Source organism: Camarhynchus parvulus, chromosome 9 (genome assembly GCF_901933205.1).
Source record: "Camarhynchus parvulus chromosome 9, STF_HiC, whole genome shotgun sequence".
NCBI lineage: Eukaryota > Metazoa > Chordata > Aves > Passeriformes > Thraupidae > Camarhynchus > Camarhynchus parvulus.
The window spans coordinates 4,662,309-4,679,820 of record NC_044579.1 but is presented as its reverse complement, the minus strand read 5'-3'; the positions used below and the strand labels follow the sequence as shown (position 1 = coordinate 4,679,820).

Below are 17,512 nucleotides of genomic sequence, written 5' to 3'. Positions count from 1 at the left end.
TGGACATTTTCTTCGGCAGAAAAACCTCATTCAAGAGTTTCCTTCCATTCTTCCCTGCCCTTATGCAGTTTGTTGTGATTTTAGCTGTGTCCCTGTGGAGATTTGGTATTGCTGCTGTGAAAAAACTCCTAGAAAAGCCAGAATGAACACAAACCTTTTAAAAAGTGGGGGTTTTGCACAGTGTCTTTCACATGGCCCCACTGATCACTGTCTGGTCCCACACAGCACAGGAAGGACAGGCCATGCTCTGCAAAGGACACCTTGGGACAAGTAGCTGCAGGGGGCTCTGGGGGCTTAAGGCTTGCCTGGATTTGGGGATTTGCAAAGCCTCAGACCCACTGCAGGACCCTTGAGCTCACCCTTGGTGCCTCCTCTCCCTCCCTGCAAGGACCTGGCCGTGTCTCCTTTTCCCACTTCAGAAACTGTGGCTCCACCAAGGACAGTGCACAATTTGAGGGGCTTGTGTTTCCAGCTGTAGAAAGATCCACCTGGAATCCCTATCCAAAGTGAAAGGGATTCTTGAATCCTGTGCACTCTGCTCTGGGGGGACAGCTGGAACAAAGAAGGATGATACTTTGATAAGCTTCAAAGCACCTCTGTGCAATCTCATTCCTTCCAAGTGTTGACATCTTTTATTTTCAGATGGCCTTTATTTGCATTGCCTGAATCTCCTTTCTGGTTAATGGATTACTTAAAAACTCTGTGCCTACAGCACCACCACCATTGTGACAGACAAATAAGAGTAATGACTGAACAAAGTTAGAAACAAGTTGGGAATGTTTTGCCTGCTAAGATATGAAAAAGTCTCCAGGGTTTGTTTGGTGGAGTACTCCTGGATTAAATTACATCTCAGGGCTAGCTAAAAATTAATGGAAAAAGACAAGTGGTTACCCAGAATAAGCAAATTGATTGCTGTGTAGCAATCACTAGCTCTTAAACCAGTGGGTTTTTTTGTTTTTTTAAATGTTATGTTCTCTACTTTAAGATTTTTTTCATTAGATATTTATTGTCAGGCGCTTTTTTCAACTTCCTTTCCAAGTAAATAAGGAAATCCTGCTTCAAAGAGCCCAGGGAAGTGTTTGTTATATGAGTTTTATTCCCAGACACTCAAGTTCTTGTTTTGCTAATCAATGTTAGCTTGAGTTTAAGTTGAAAATCAGTGAGAAAAAGCAAAAAAATCTTGGTCCAAGAGTAAATATACTGCAGCTCGATGAAGTACACTGCAGTTTGCTTTTAGTTAAAGATTGTTATAGTTATAAATGTCTTTTTTCAGTTAAATATTACACAACTTTGGAGTAGGAATGATGAAACTGAAATGCATACAGACCCAGGAGACTGCTTTGCTTTCAATTCTTCCTTGAGCTCTTTCTGTTTACTGAGTTTCAGTGCTGTACAAGCACAAGAAAACATCTTGCATCTGGCAAAATTTGCCATCTGTTATCAGCTCCAGATCAATTCAGTCTCCGTTCTTGCGGCAAACGGGCCCAGAGCTGTTTCAATGCTCTCTCTGGTAGTAGCTATGGGGAATTTCTGCTCCCTGTATAACCACCCATTTTCAGGACAGAAGGCAAATGCCTTCACAGTTAGGTGTCACTGAAAATACCAACTGGTCACCAAAGATGCAGATACACAAAACTCTAATATAATGCCTACAATTGACATTTATACAATACCTTTGTAGCATAAAGCTCATGGGTTGTTTATCACCACTGTGATATGATAGGTATATTCACCACAGCCAAGGTTTCCTTCCAGCTTTGCTCCAACTGACTGATAACCCAGCAATCTCCACCAGTAATTCAAGTTCCTTCTGTCTTGCAGGGGTTCTACTGACTTGTGTTTCCCACTCACAAGTCTCTGGACAGTCCAGTCTTGTAGCCTAGATGAAGATGTGTGACAGGTGTGTGACTGATGTTTTGCTGAGACGAAGCCTCAAAAAAAAAAAGAGAAATTTCTCTTCATACACTGAGAACTGGCAGCCTAAAGAGAAATATTTGTCTTCCATTTTCAGTGGAGTTTAAAAGCACTTACCTATGGTAAAGAAAATCAAATTTCATGCTTCAAGGGTTAAGTTGATTGCATAGCAAGGCTTTGCTGTGTGCCAGGGACAATTCTTCCTCTCTGAAATGATGTGGAGGCAGATGGATGTGTTATGGATCTCCTCCCAGCTCCCTCCAGAGCTCAGACTGCAATGAACCTATTTCAACATTATTACTTTGTTAGTGTAACACAGAAAAAGACTTAAGAGCATCCATAAACATTCCCTTTGCTCCCCTGGCCAGGGAGCATCATCTAGTGCTTCACACAAGACTGGTTGGGTGAACAGGGAACAGCCACAAGGCCAGCTCCAGCTTTGGAATCTGCAGTTCAAAGGAGTTGCTGCTACTTCAGGGATCTCTGGGGAATACAGGAAAGCAGAGCCATGTATCCCTTACAGTGAGCACATATATTATTAAAATTATAAAGTGGTTTTAATTATTCCAAAATGACATATTTAGAAACTTTTCTTTAACCGAAATCTTTCACTCTAAGACAAACAGAAGTGTTGAAATGTGAGACCTTTCTGTCAAACAGAAACTCTCTGTTGTGGCATTCCATATCATAGTTAAAGCAATGACACAGAAATTATTTGAGTTAAAAAAACCCAGTGTGAGAAGGAATTTTGAGTCAGGGCACCTTAGTGAAACCAGCTGTGTTCATTCAGTGAGTAACACGTGGGTGATTTCCTGGGATGTGCCTTGTGACAATCCTGGTGCTTGAGAGCTAAAATAATAGTTTTAAGTCAAGAGAGAATGGCTTCAAACTCAAAGAGGAAAGAATTAGATGGGATCTTGGGAAGAAATTCTTTCCTGTGAGGGTGGTGAGGCCCTGGCACAGGGTGCCCAGAGAAGCTGAGCCTGCCCCATCCCTGGGAGTGTCCAAGGCCAGGCTGGATGGGGCTTGGAGCAACCTGGGATAGTGGAAGGTGTCCCTGCCCATGGCAGGGGTTGGACCTGGATGAACTTTATGGTCCCTTCTAACCCAAACCATTCAGTGATTTTATGATACTAAATCTCTCAAAGAGAGATTTCATAATGAGCACTCATAAAGGACAATATGTATATGTATTATAGGGGCACTTTGGAAGTGCCCCTATATAACTGACAAAAGTTAAGAACAAGCTTAAAATATATACAGTATATTAAGAGGCAAAAGGTATTTATTTCTAGTTAAGTATTTTCTTAACCAAAATAGAGAGATCCAAATGTAGATCTGGAGTATTGTTTCTACAGCACTTTTAGACATGATTGTGGCATGTCCATGCAAGATAGTGCCTGTTCTTTTAATCAAATCCACTGCTTGGGGCATTTAAAGAGAGATGTCAGGTCTGACTAATTTAATTCATAGGTGTGTTTTGGACCTGCCAAACCACTGCAGTTGTTTGTGTAACACCGTAGGCCAAAAAGCTATTGCAATGATAAATAGATCCTGATCCCATGGCAGTACAAATCACAATGAACTCATGGATTTGAGATGGTTTACAACTGACAGTAAAAGATGAGGTTGGAATCTGGCACAGGGACCACAAAAGAACGAACAAACTCCAGGAGCCAGATGTGATTTGTCCAGCACATGTGCAGGGCTCAGGAGCACACTGCAAGGTTAACCCTCTGCTGCCTGCTTAACTGGGGGGCTTGGCAGGCTGAGGCTGTTCATGACCTGAAGCTGAGTTTTGCAATGCCCCAGAGATGAACTGGGAGGCTGCAGAGGTGGGCAGGGACTTCCCCTTCCCATCAGGAAGGAGAGGAGACAGGAATTTCCCACTGTGCTCTCAGAGCCAAACAGTCAGCGGGAACTGATAGCTGAAGTAACAAAGCCCAAAACAAGAGCAGCATTCAGGTGGCTGCTGGGGGGAAGGAGGAACAGCTTAATTCCCCCTCTGCAGCTACAGCACTGTAATTACATGCTGTGGTGAAAAACACAGCCCCCTTTGCTCCTCAGCAGAGAAATCAAAGTCCAGAGCTGCTATGTACCAGAAAGTCAGCTCTGCTTTGTCTGCCTTGGAAAACATCCTCTCTGAAACACCTTCATCACCCCCATCCCTGCAGTCACTGAGGAATGAGAACTGAAGGACTTTTCCAAGTCACCCTTCCTTCATTTTTACACATTTCCAGAGCCATTTTACATTCCTACTGGTCACACTGTTGGGGACAAGTGTGGCAGGTCCCCTGCCAGGCATTTCCTGGACATGCCAAGTGACACATCCTAAGTCCACAGGACAGATTAAGGTTTATCTCTAATTAAATGGCTCACCAAGTAAGCTTTAACAGGATGAAGGAGCCAGGAAGTATCAGAGGTTTTGTTGGGGAGATGCCCTGGTCTAGCACTACACAAACACACATGACTTGGTTCTGTTGAAAAGCATGATAACACCCTTCCTTCCCACTGGTGTCAATGCCCCAGCTTTACTGTGCAAAATTTCATCAAAACACTAATTTTCACCTCTTGGAACCTTTAAAACAAATTATTTTCAGTATAAATTTAAACTTGTTAGAGACAAAAATTAATTTTGGAAGTGAGCATTGAAAGTAGCAAAGATTTTCCAGTGCATTCAATGCTGGAAATGGTTGGAGTTTCACTTTTGGAATATCCTATGTCAGTGTGGAAAAAAAAAACCTGTTTGTCATTGTATAATGAAATTTCCAGATCTTAAATCTTCAGAAAGATAGTGAACTCATAATTTTTTGAAGAGATGGACCTGAGTGTGCTCTTCTCATTGCTCTTTTCAAATCATACTTCATTTATTTTGCCTTGCAAGACTGGGAGTATTAAATAAGTATTAAATCAGAAATACCCATGGAAGATTTAAAATGATGGGTCAGGGGGACACAGACCATGCCTGAAAGAGGGCAACAAAATGAATATATGGGTCTTGAAAAAAAATCTTTCCTCAGTTGGTATATTAACTTACAAAATAATTCTGTTAAAAAGAGAAAGCCATGAAGAGGCCGGAAAAACACAGAATTCAAACCAGCTCCTGATTGTGAACAAGAATGCTCTTAGTGCCCTGGCTCTCTTTCACTTTTGTTTCTATTCTTTTTGAAAGGAAACTCCTTCAAATGAGATAGGACCTCCCTAAACAACTGGAATGAATAGGCACAAAAACTCCCTTCAGCAGGCAGCGGTCATCATCCAAGTTAGCTTGCCACTCTTGAACTGGTTCTAGTCAGCTTGCCACTTTTGAACTGGTTCTAGGTAGCTTGCCACTTTTGAACTGATTCTTCACAAGACTCTCTCAGATGAAATTTCATTCTTAGCAATTTATGAACCCTGATAAAGCAGAAGGAGTCCAAAGTGTCACAATGACTTTCCTGAGAAGTCATAGGAGGGGACCATGAGCTCACTTTTGAAAGATGTTAATCTTCTCCATCTGACATTTGTGCTGGAATTACCCAGAGCTGAACTGTTTTGGCACACAGTTTGAATGTCTCAAAGAGCCAGGCAAATAAACTGTCTGCTGCCACGTTGAACAGGGACTGGGGGATTATTTTGCTACATTATGATGGAAGAAAAAACAATTTTCCTCTAAATGGTTGAATACAATGCAGTTACACCCTCTAAAGATGACACCAATAGTGAGTGGAGATCTTGATTTTAATTTTCCCCTGTAATTATACTGAGACCTCCACGTGGATCCTGGCATTCAGGTGTTGAACAGGAGCCAAAATTTCATCACATTCTGCACCCAACAGCACAGAAATTACCTGATTCAAATGTCTGCACTTGTATTTGAAATCCCAGTTTTCCATGGCTGCACAGCCAGCAGATTTATTTTTTAAATCTGCTGATTTAAAATTATCAGCAGATAATTGTGGATTTGCTTACAACCCAGTCTGTGTGAGGTGAAGGTGTCAGAAATGCAGGGAAAGTTAAAGCACTAAAGCATGGACGTGCCTTTGGAAAACATCTATCTGGGCACAACAGTTTGGAGAAAACCTTGCTAGAATGAGCCTTAGAGGTTTGAAAATCAACCAAACAAACCCCAAAGTACCATTAGATAAAGAAAGCTCAAAATGTACCTGATGTCCGTGTACTGTGGCAATAATCATGCCATGACCAGGGTGTAGAAGCACTGGCAGCACTGGGAAGGAGCTCCTGGCACCAGTTATTGGCTCACAAGCACCTTTCTGTGAGGTTCCAGCGCCACAGGAGAAGCTGCAGAGGATAGGATATGGATAAGGCAGCTCAGGAAGGACATGGAGCTATTGGACTGAATCCAGATGATGCTCAGAAGGCTGGAGAACCTCTCCTGTGAAGAAAGCCTGAGAAAATTTGGTTTGTTCAGCTAAAGAAGACTCCAGGGAGTCCTCAATGCAGCCTTTCAGTACTTGAAAGGGGGCTTATAAAAAATACGAGGACAAACTTTTTATCAGGACTTTCGTCAACAGAACAAGGGGTAACAGTTTTAAACTGAATGAGCGTTGGTTCAGATTAAGTATAAGAAAGAAATTATTTACAATGAAAGGATTTTTTACACTTAAGGTCGTTAAAAACTGGCGCAGGTTGCCCCCCAGAGAAGCTGTGGATGCTCCATCCCTGGAAAAGTCCAAAGCCAGGCTGGACAGGGCTTGGAGCAACCTGGGATAGTGGAAGGCATCCCTGCCCATGGCAGGGGGGATTGGACGAGCTGAACTTTAAGGTCCCTTCCAACCCAAACCAATCTGTGATTCTAAGACTCTATTACACAACTTGAACTCAGGAAACTCCGTGCGTCTCTGCGCACATAACCGTAGCCTTAATGCCTTTAAAAAAACAGCTTCCACCGTTCTCAGGTGGCAAACTCGCAGAGAGTTTGCTCGGAGATGCTCCAAACGAGAGCACCGATCGCACACCATCACAGCGATCCCAGCACTGCGGGGAGGCGGCACCCGGGACAATAGCCCGGGAATTCAGGGCGGGAAAACAGGGAGAGCACGGAGGGGAGCCAAGGAGGGGAGGGCTGGAATAGAGAGGAGGGAGAGCACGGAGGGGAGCCAAGGAGGCGGAACAGAGAGGAGGGAGGGCACGGCCGGGGAGGGTCCCTCAGGGTCCCTCCCGCCGCCCCGCCCGCTCCATGCCCCGGCGGGCGGGTTGAGCGCGGGGCTGCATTCGCCGCGGGACAGCGGCCCTGAGCCCCCTGAGCCCCCGGTCCGGCCCAGCCCTGCCCAGCCCGGCCCTGCCAGCCCCAGGATGCTGCCGGCGGGCGGCCCCAGCCCCGCGCAGACCTGCGGGGCCGTGCTGGTGGGCGCCGTGCTGCTGCAGTCCGTGTGCGTGGCCGTCACCTTCCTGTACTTCACCAGCGAGCTGCGACAGGTCTGTGCGGGGCTCGGCGGCGGGGGGAGCCCCGGGACAGGCCGGCTCGCTGGGCGGGGGGATCCCGCAGCACCCCCGGGCCGGGCTGAGGCCCCGCGGACAAAGAGCTCCGCTCGCTGCTCCCCTTTGTCTGCAGCGCGGCCAGGCCGGGGGTGTGCGCGGGGAAAGAGCTCAGAGCCGGGGCAGATACGGAGTGTCAGAGTCGAGAAAACAAAGCTCGGCGCTTTGGCAGGAAATGTGTTTCTCATTAGAGCGCAAATCCGCCGCCTCATCACTTTTGCGGTGCGGGAGGGCTGGGTGGGACAGGCGCTGTCTGTCAGCTGCACCGCTGAGGAGGACTGGGGAGAGCTCGAGTGCCTCGTGGATGCTTCCCGTAGGATAATACAGGGTTTCAAGACTGTGACTAATCCTAAAGGAACCGCACCAGACGGCGAACACCGCTGCATTCGCCAGAATAACTTTTAAAGACTCCATTGTGTAGTCTACATGCTTCGGTCTCCTTGCAGCCCCCCTTGAGGCCTGGCAGCTGCTGCTTAACTCTTCCCTCTTCTTGGGAAAGATCATTTACCCTCCAAGAAGGTTGAATTTAGTTGACAGTCCGGTGTGTGTGGTCCTGCTTTTCAAGGAGCCTTGTTACTCGGGGTTTCCATGAATGTCTTAGCCCAAATTGACTGTCCTGCTGTGCCTGGATGTTGCTACTCCTGGCACACAGGTAAACCTGCCTGCAGGTAAGTGTTCTGTACATCTACAGCTTCAGAAAATATTGCATAAATATAAGTTACTGTTGTTATAAGCACTCAGTCGTGCTTAATTAATTACGTTATTAATAATAATGTAGATATGCATATTATGTTATATATGCATTTGTTCCACATTAGATTAAATAGGTGGAGTCTTCTGAGATGTCAGAATTCTCTGTGAGGCAAAGGGAGTCTTCTGCAACAGGAGCCAATGCTCATACTTTCAAAATGTATAAAACAGATTTTCCTGCTGAATTTAGAGCTATGGCTGTCCAATGGGGGAGTCACAGAAATGTGCTCATTTTGTGAAATCAGGTTACATGATTGCTAATGAAGAAAAATATATAAAGGCATCCTCCTTTCCTCATGCACACAGTACAGAGTCCCTTGCTAACAAACCTGCCAATCTAAGTAATTAGTAACCATACTTATCTTTTCCTTCCTTCTATTCAAACATGTACACCTGGGACACAACCACATCCCAGGGACTTGCCCAAAATACAACTCACAGTTCCTGAAGAATAACAAGCCTGCATTTGTGAAGGAATAAACCAAAGATGTGCTGGACTGCAAGAAAGGTTGCTGGCTTTGGAGGGGGTACCTTAACCACATATTCCTGTATTTGCCATCTGGTGCACAATAAACAGGAAAAAACTCATCCAGGCACAGCCTGCTACTCCACATCCACATGGTGTATGTGGAATAAATCTCTGTAGATAAACTATGATTTTTATCTGCACATTTTTCTTCCCTCTTTTTTGTTCACAAGACCTGTATTTCTACACCTTCACCAAATCACTGTGGCTGCACACACTGCAGGTATTTCTATCTTTACAAAAAGCATGCTGGTAACTAGCAGGGCTTGTCCACTACAGCTGTAGTAACCTGATTAGGACTTAGTATGACATTTGTGTAACTGTTTTTAAGAGGAAGTACTAAGACAATAAAGTTCTTATGCTTCAGGATACAGGGCTGCAAGGAAAACAACCTCAGGCTTCCTCCTAGTTCAAGTCCAGTAACCACTCCTTACATAGGAGAGAGGCTCTACAAGATAAGATTCCTGCAGGAGTTGTGTCCTCAAAGGGTTCAGTGCTGCAGGTAAACCTCATTTGAGTAAATCTTACAAGAGAAATCCCAGTCCCTCGGTTCCATCATGTGCTGCTGCAAGGTTGCATTCCCTGAGGTTTCAAACTGCACACAAAGTAAGGTTCCAGTGCCAGGAGAGTGAAGCTGTTTTGGGGAAAAGTGAGCAGGTGAGGTGGAGGCAGAGGCACAGGGCTGTTTGCTCCCAGATGGGAGGGCAGAGCTGGGAGCTGAGCTGTGACAAGTCTGCAAGAGAATAAACAGTAACCTCACAACTTGCCTATGTCTGGCTTTTTATCTTAAACTCGTCAAACTGCTTTTTTATAGAAGCTCATTGTGTAGTTAAATGGGTCAGAGCCTGTAGTTTTACCTTAATGAGCACATAATATTAATCACTTGGAGTTCTTGAAACCTGATTTAAAAATACCACTGCACTCCTTGGCAGAGACACAGAAACCCTCACAAACACACTTTTCCTTCTGCTGCCTCCAAAATACATCATTTCAAGTTCTAGCTGAAGCTCAGTGGAATCTGCTGCTGCAAACTGAAGATGGGACTTAAAAGGGATGAAAACTCCTGCCCTGGTAGCAGGAAGTCTCTTCCTAAACACCTTTGTTTTCTAACAGCCAGGAAAAGCATGAAGAGTGAAGGAGAAAATTCACCTGTTGCTTTCAATACCCCAGTCTCAAGGACAGCAAAAAACTGGTGCTGTAGGAAAAAATGCATCTATTTAGCAAAGCAAACCAAGCTTCTTTAACACAACAAAAGAGTGAAATTTAAATGCTACTGCCAGGATTCCATCTGAATGTTTTGCATGTTTCTTGATGTTCCCTCCAAGTTCCCGGAGTGCTTTGCTGGCTCCACAAGGCTGACCCGTGTGTAGCTGCTGCAGCAGGAGCCCAGTTCAAAGCAAACAAGGGCTGCTCTCAGGTCCTGTGCTCCCACATTAACCAACAGCGCCAGCTGGAGTCGCATCCGCAGGGAGCTTGGAGAGAGATTTCCACCAGGAAAACCCTCTCAGTCACATTGCCTTGGAGCCAAAAGGAGTTTGCCAATCTCTTCAATCTTCGCAGAAAACAAAAATGTTTTCTCCATGACTAGAGGAGATAGATGTTTGATATTTTCATTTCAAAAACATCCAGCATTATAATTTTATTTGGGCTCCAATGTCATTTCAGTTGTCTGGATTATCAGGATAAATGGTGTTAGGAGAGAACCTAAACTGGATATGGGGAGGATATGGTACAGATATATATAACAGCAAAGGTCTGGATTATAAATGCAATTGGTAGAAAATACAGCATAGAAAATATTTTTAAGTTCTAGTATTTGATTTCATCCTCAATAATCCGTTTAAAAAACAATATTGTGCTAAATGTTTCTAATGCAGAACTAGAGAATCTAAAGAGTTTTCAACATCAGGGATTTGGGTGTTGTATTTTCACAAAACCCATTAAGTTCAATACTGGATACTGTATTTATGTCCATGAAGATAATGCAAACATATTTTTGCATGTGAGGTATCCCCTCATATTTAAATATGTCAGATCAGGATGAATTAAATCCTCTTGTTGTTCACATAGCCCTACTTGCACCATACTTTAGAGAAAAGTGTGTTTCTAAGCAGTTAGTGCATATAGTGACATACCACAGCTGCAAACACCTGGATGAACAATCCTGGCTTTTCCCTGTGCTGCAGCTGCAGGACTCGTACTCCAGGAGCGGCATCGCCTGTCTCACTGGGGAGGAGATCGGGAACTCCATCCAAAACCTGGAGCTCATCGAGGGTGAAGACAGAGAAGCTGATCCCTGCTGGCAAGTCAAGTGGCACCTGGGAAAGTTAATTAAAAAGGTATTTGGGAGCAGTGTGCTTGGTGGTGTTACAGCTGGAGGAATCCTAATAGCAGAATAAAGGAGGCTCAGATTGTTTTATTGCAAAGTAATTGTCAGGCCACAGCTCCAGCTGTACTGCTTGCACTGAAGCAAAGAGAAAAACAACCCATAAAAGTGGTTTCACTGCATTCAGGAAATACTAAAGCAAAGACTATCAGCTTTTACTAAGCAAATTCCTGTGATGGGTTGGCTTATCTGAATTACCTCAGGGTGAAGGGTTTCTGCCTGACCGCACAGATCATGGTGCCTCAGAGCTGTCACTGCCTCTGGAAAAACAGGGAGATTGGGGAGAGAAAATGAGGTTAAATGTAACACAGGGAGAGGTACAAAGGTGCCTAAGGAGTGGTCCAGTCACGAGCTGTGTGATGCAGTGATGGAGGAAAGAGCACGTGGGCACACAGCATCAGGCACAGCACCTTCCCAAAAAGCACCTCCTGCGTGACTTGCACACCATACACATCATTTTGGCTACAGAGAACAAAGTCAGTCTGGCTGAAAAATCACAGGGGCTAAAATCCTCTGAAATGGCTTTCAAAATCCCATCTACAGCACATAAACAAGCTCATCCACAGAAATTATCTCCTGGCTGAAATTTCCTGGCAAAAACAGATCTTGCAGTCCAAAACAGATTCTCTATTTGTATTCAGAGATCTCAGCTCCTCTGGTGGAAGCTCTGCCAGTGAAGTCCCTGAACTCCTGCACAGAGAAAGCATTGTTTTAATTGGTGGATGTTTACACATCTAATATACTACTAGCTCCCTGATTGCTTAGAAGAAGGTAGGCTGGGTGCCAGAAATAAGTTACAATTATGATAATACTACTGTTACTATCAGGATAGATGGCTAAATAGATATGTGGCAGGACAAAAGCCATCAATAATTGGCAATACAGGCTTTATTAGCCATCCAGGTAAAGCATCACCACACTTACTGCTGCTACATCACTGTCCATACCAAACTGGTTGTTTCAGCAGTCAGCAAACAGTTATGAAGAAGGGGAATGCACAAAGTAAAATATGCTGGATTAAAAGCTTAGATAGATAGGTAGAGGTATAAAAATAAATAAAATTTAATTTTTTCAGATCTAAGACCATATAGTTCACAGTACCAAGTATTCTATAAATGGAAGCTGGGGCTTGAACACTTCTCTTATTTGAGAGAAGCATGAAAGTCAGATTTTTCAATAGACTTACGCCTCTTGAAAATGTTTTCCTATGCCTTTCATCACCTATTACAACGAATTAAAAGATGCTTTTTTCCCCCCTATTTTCTTGTTGATCAAATTCAGAATCCCCTTTATTAATGAGTAAAAAAAAAAGTGTGTCTTTTTCCTGCCCCTGTCAGCCTCAGCTGACAAGCTAATTAATTTTTACTGTGTTTGTTGGCAGATGATGTCAAGAAGCTACGAGGAAAACATATCTGCAATCAACGGTACTGTAATAATTTTATTATCTGTGGTAAAAAGGAGCTGCTAAGGGCACTTGATGTGTAATGACTTGATTTTTTAAAAGTGCAGAAAACTGGCATCAAATCCTTGTATGATCTAAGATCTTGTACTGGCATCAAGTCATCAAAAAATTATTACTAGAAGGTAAATTCTTTTCAGGAGCCAGAGTTACTGTCAAGTGGTTAGAGCAAGGTAGCCAAGGTGGATGCAGAGGACTCAGCCTCTGGATCTCAGTCCCATGTGTATGGGGGATGTTTAAAAAGCCCTCCCAGTACCCCAGCTCCTGCAACATGCAGCACAGAGCTATAGAGATCAGTTAAGGAATAGCTCAGCTGAAGCTCACACTAAAGATGCTGTGTGAAAGCATTACAGCCTCCAAGTGGAAATTCACAGGGAGATTAGGAATATTTAACCATAAAATTGAGTACTATGGGTCATTTTGTCTGTTGGTAACTTGAAGGCAGAGGGAGGAGAAAAAGAATAGAGGCACATAAAGACATTTCATGAGAAGCGTGAAAGCAGAATTTGAGCCTTATTAGCCAGCAATCAGCCATCACTCTGTGATTCAGTCAATTAAAAAGTGACATAGCTATTCCTTAAAATCAAGTCAGGTGGAACAGATGTGCTTTCTGAAGTCTTTGCTTCTGATGTGGGGTTTCTTTTTCCCTTTAGTTGAGAGGACTCTGACCCTGCCACACTCGGAGGGGCAGCAGCCGCGCGGTCCCATCCGCCGGATCGCGGCGCACCTCACGGGCAGCAGCAGCAGGAGGAGCTCCCTGACCTCACGCAGTAAGGAGGAACCTTTAACCACAGTTAAAGACCACAAAATTAATTAAATTACTCTCCCATTGCTAGACTCAAAACACCTTTTAATACTTGTATTGGGTTAGTAGTAGGAAACAAATCGTCTTGTCCCAGACATTGGGTTTTTTCTGCTGATTCCCACCAAACAGAGAGAAAGCCCATTTCCTCTGGGTACCTCCCTAACTCTTCTTTTGGAGCCTTCATTAGGGGGAAAAAGAGCTTTAGATGTCCTTCCTAGTGTTATTTAGATGTCCTTCCTAGTGTTAAGTTTTCCTCTTTTCTTTCATTTCCTTCTGTTGGTTGTGCGAGTCCCAGCTGCTATGGTGACAGACCTATTAGAAATGTGAGACAGACAGGAGAGACTTGACATTCAGGCCATGTTAATGAATGTCATACTCAGCTTTCTGCAGCTTCTGAGGGTATCAGACACTAATGGATATTTTAACTTTGTTACTAAGTAAAAACATAATTTTGCACCCTTATTTGGGAGCACAAATACTAAAAATAAAGGCAGTTCATGTTAATTCCCACATAAAGCCTACTTATGGACCATCAGATTGTTGTGAGAATGGACCTGATGAACTGCTGGGAAGAGCAGGTTTCCTTACTTTGTTATTAAAAACCAGGCTCCTCAGCTAGCAGACACTTGGCTTCACTACCTGTTTTTTAAGTTAATATTTCTCTCTTTTTTTTTCAAGTAAATCCCTTGCCCAGAAGAGGAATTGGACACAAAATAAACAACTGGGAGTCATCAAGAAAAGGTCACTCCTTCCTTTACAACGTGGAGCTGAGAAATGGCGAGTTAGTGATACCCCAGACGGGCTTTTACTACATCTACTCACAAATTTACTTTCGCTTCCGTGAAAACGAGAACGAGGACTCAGAATTGTTGGGACAAATCAGAAACCCCAAACAGCTTGTCCAGTATGTTTACAAACTGACTAATTACCCTGAGCCCATTTTGCTCATGAAGAGTGCAAGGACAAGCTGCTGGTCTAAAAAGGCAGAATATGGACTTTATTCCATCTATCAAGGTGGTGTGTTCCAGCTGAAGAGAGAGGACAGGATTTTCGTCTCTGTCAGCAACAGTGACATAGTCGACATGGACAAAGAAGCAAGTTTTTTTGGAGCTTTTATGATCAGTTAGAACATGAAAATCATGATCCCAAACGGCCCAGTGTTTTCTAGTCAGGGACAGCTTAAATTCCTATAAAATAGGGGATCGCAAGCAAAAGCTGTTTCAATACCAAAAAGAGCAGTCTCCCCTTTCTCAGCTCACTCACCGCACGCCGAGTTCTGTCCCAGCAGCCAGGAAGAGCAGCAGCAGCTGGCTGTGGCAATGCTCTGTGCAGGCACAGGCAGCCAGGCTGGGAATGTGTCAGGGATTCACAGCCCTTAGTTGATTCCTTTGGCCAGAACCCCAGGCAGGTAAGGGCTCACCAGCAGCAGAGATGCTCCAGGCTGGCTCAGCCGTGGCACCAGTGATGGATGCTCCAGGTCTGGTTCCTCAAGGCTGAGACTGGATATCAGATTCTATTTGCGCTCTCCATTGAGACCCTGTCTGGAATTTATCAGGAACCTTTGTACATACTGTACCCAAGTGCCTGTGGAATTTCTCCTGAAGTTTTTTGGACAGGAGTTTTGCAGAAGCTGCACATCTTCATCTCATCTAACAAAGCACTTAAGCACCTAATTAATTTTAAGCACACAAGCAGTCTGACTACACCAAGGTATCCACATGCTTGAAATTAAGTATGTGCTTAAGCATTCTCCAGGATCATGTCTTGAGTAAACACTCAAAACACAATTTGTCTTGTGCAGGATATTGTACATAAGAACAGCTGCTGGAATGGCACTGAAGAGCTTTTGAAATCAATCTGTGTTTTGATCAACATTTTGTAACAGTGCCTATTTACTTAATTAGTCTCCTGCAGACATCTCATCAGGCTCCCAATAAGTTCAGTAATGCAGTTGCTGTTACAGTTGTTGACAACAAGAACTGGATCCAGAAAAAAAAAGGTGGGTTTCCATAAATACTGAATTCTGTGAGAAATTTGCAGCAATTTAGGCATGACAAGATTCTTCCATGTTTATTTGTACTGGTCTGTGTTTGGTAGGATGTAATGTAGAATAACACACCCCAATGACTAACATATTAAGGAAAACAGGCACAACTATCTGTACTTACAAATATGCTGCTTATTTAGATAATGCTGTAATTATTTGATTTTATTTTTTAGGAATGGGTGGAAAATTTTCACAATTTTTTTTATAAAACACGTTTTTTAAAGGAAATGAACAGTATATTTTTTAACTCGATGAAAATGACTATTTTGTATTAAAAGGATTTGAAAGTTTAGACTATATGGGCTCAATGCACAGCAAAAGTCAGGTAGTGTAAATCAGCACATCTGTAGCATTGTCAGTGGAGGAATAGCAAATTGCACCATGAATACTTTTTGCCCAGATTTGCATGAAACAGTGGGAAAGGTGGAAAAATAAAATTGGAGGGAAAGGAATACAGTTCTGCAAATGTTACTTGTGATGGCAGGATGAGGTCTGGCTGTCTATTTTTTTTTTTTAATACTCTGGGGTTGCCGTGGGAACCCTCCCATTCACCTGCGTGCTGTAATTAAATCACAGCAGCCCCCGCACATGGGCCTCACCAGTAAACAGGCGTGGTTCATCCTCCTGCCCATCAACAGCAGGGCATTAGCACACACAGCCCCTGCCTTTATCTGCCCATTCAGACAAGCAGGGACCTTGGCTCACTTAAACACTGTGTTGGAGCAGCAAGAGAAGAATTTCAGGAATACCCTTCTTTTGGCAGGTTAGAGCCAAGAAACACACCAGAGTGAGCTGAAAATAATGAGGTTTAACTTCTGGCTGGTCTTTAATGGTGTCACACGTGCTGTGTTCAGTGGCAATCAAATTTGTGAAATTCTTCACCATTTACTGGAACACTTTGGTTTTCCTCCTTCTCACATCATCTGTTTTGACAGAGAACAGAAAATATTTCTACAGTTTTCTCTCTGATTTCCGTATTTAAATCAGAAATTTTCTCCCAGCCAGAAGGGCTGGAGAGCAGAGCCATTCCCTACATACCTGTATGTCTGTTACCTTGCAGAAATGACTTTTGTAGGTTCTCCTTGCAGACGGACTGGACTTGGTGCTTTCAGCACAGGACTCACCCCTGCTATCAGATTTGATCACTGCATGCAGAGCATATTGCAACAGGAATCACACCAAATAGTAATTTTCTGAGTGATCTGCAGGCATGTTTGCCAGATGTTATCTTGGGGGAAGATTATCAAGGGATATCAGGCAGGACACCTTTTAAGAAGAATGGAGAAGTATATCAAGTTCTGTTTGTGCTGTGTCCTGACTCACACTTTTCATCTCACTTTATGCTGAATGACATATGTAGCAAATTTTTATAGATTGCATTAATATGTGAATATTGTAAATTTTTCTACATGACTTTTATATAAAACATTTTTACTAAATAGTTGTTTAGTCTCACAGTGATTATTGGTGTCATCCTATGGCTTCCATGACAACCCTATCTTAGATCATTTCCCTGACACTGATTGGTATCAGATATGATCCACTAAATGCCAGAGATGGTTGCAATGCAAAGGACAAAATGCAAACCATTGAGCAATGCCATGTAGTGCAATTCCATATAACTGGCTCCCAGATCCCAGCTGGTGAGCAGCATCTGGAAGTAGTAAGCTGAAGAAGTCTCTGAAAATGGTCTTGTGACCAGAGGACAAAATTCTGAGAGTTTCCCTTGAGGTACTTCTCATGTTTCTGGACTTCAGCAGTTATTTAAGCACTGTGAATTCTTATTTAGTAGCAAAACATCTGATCTTTACCCATTACTGAGCTACAGTAGAAGATGTTTGTTCAGCCTGGAGAAGGCTCTGGGAGACCTTACAGCATCTTCCAGGACCTGAAGAGGCTCCAAGAGAGCTGGAAAGGGACTTTTCACCAGGGCACAGAATGACAGGGCAAAGGGGAATGGACTCACACTGCCAGAGGGCAGGGATGGATGGGATATTGGGAAGGAATTGTTCCCTGTGAGGGTGGGCAGGCCCTGGCACAGGGTGCCCAGAGCAGCTGTGGAGCCCCTGGATCCCTGGGAGTGTCCAAGGCCAGGCTGGATGGGCAGCTGGGATGGTGGAAGGTGGAACCACTGCACCAAGGCTCTC

General features: G+C 43.7%; 1 protein-coding gene and 1 long non-coding RNA gene across 2 annotated transcripts; one reads left to right on the top strand and one right to left on the bottom strand.

Annotated features, from left to right (window-relative positions):
* Positions 1-1,588: 1,588 nt before the first annotated feature.
* On the bottom strand, positions 1,589-6,150 carry LOC115907098. The gene is made up of 3 exons (XR_004060972.1): positions 6,060-6,150; positions 2,032-2,197; positions 1,589-1,931 (listed from the first exon to the last, which is right to left on the bottom strand). It is a non-coding gene; the product is annotated as an uncharacterized LOC115907098 (long non-coding RNA).
* A 922-nt stretch (positions 6,151-7,072) lies between these two features.
* TNFSF10 (TNF superfamily member 10) lies at positions 7,073-16,805 on the top strand. Its single transcript, XM_030954758.1, has 5 exons — positions 7,073-7,332; positions 10,855-11,007; positions 12,436-12,478; positions 13,167-13,283; positions 13,997-16,805. Exons 1-5 carry the CDS (start codon positions 7,210-7,212, stop codon positions 14,443-14,445), a joined length of 885 nt encoding a protein of 294 aa, XP_030810618.1. The 5' UTR covers positions 7,073-7,209; the 3' UTR covers positions 14,446-16,805.
* The last annotated feature ends 707 nt before the right edge of the window (positions 16,806-17,512 follow it).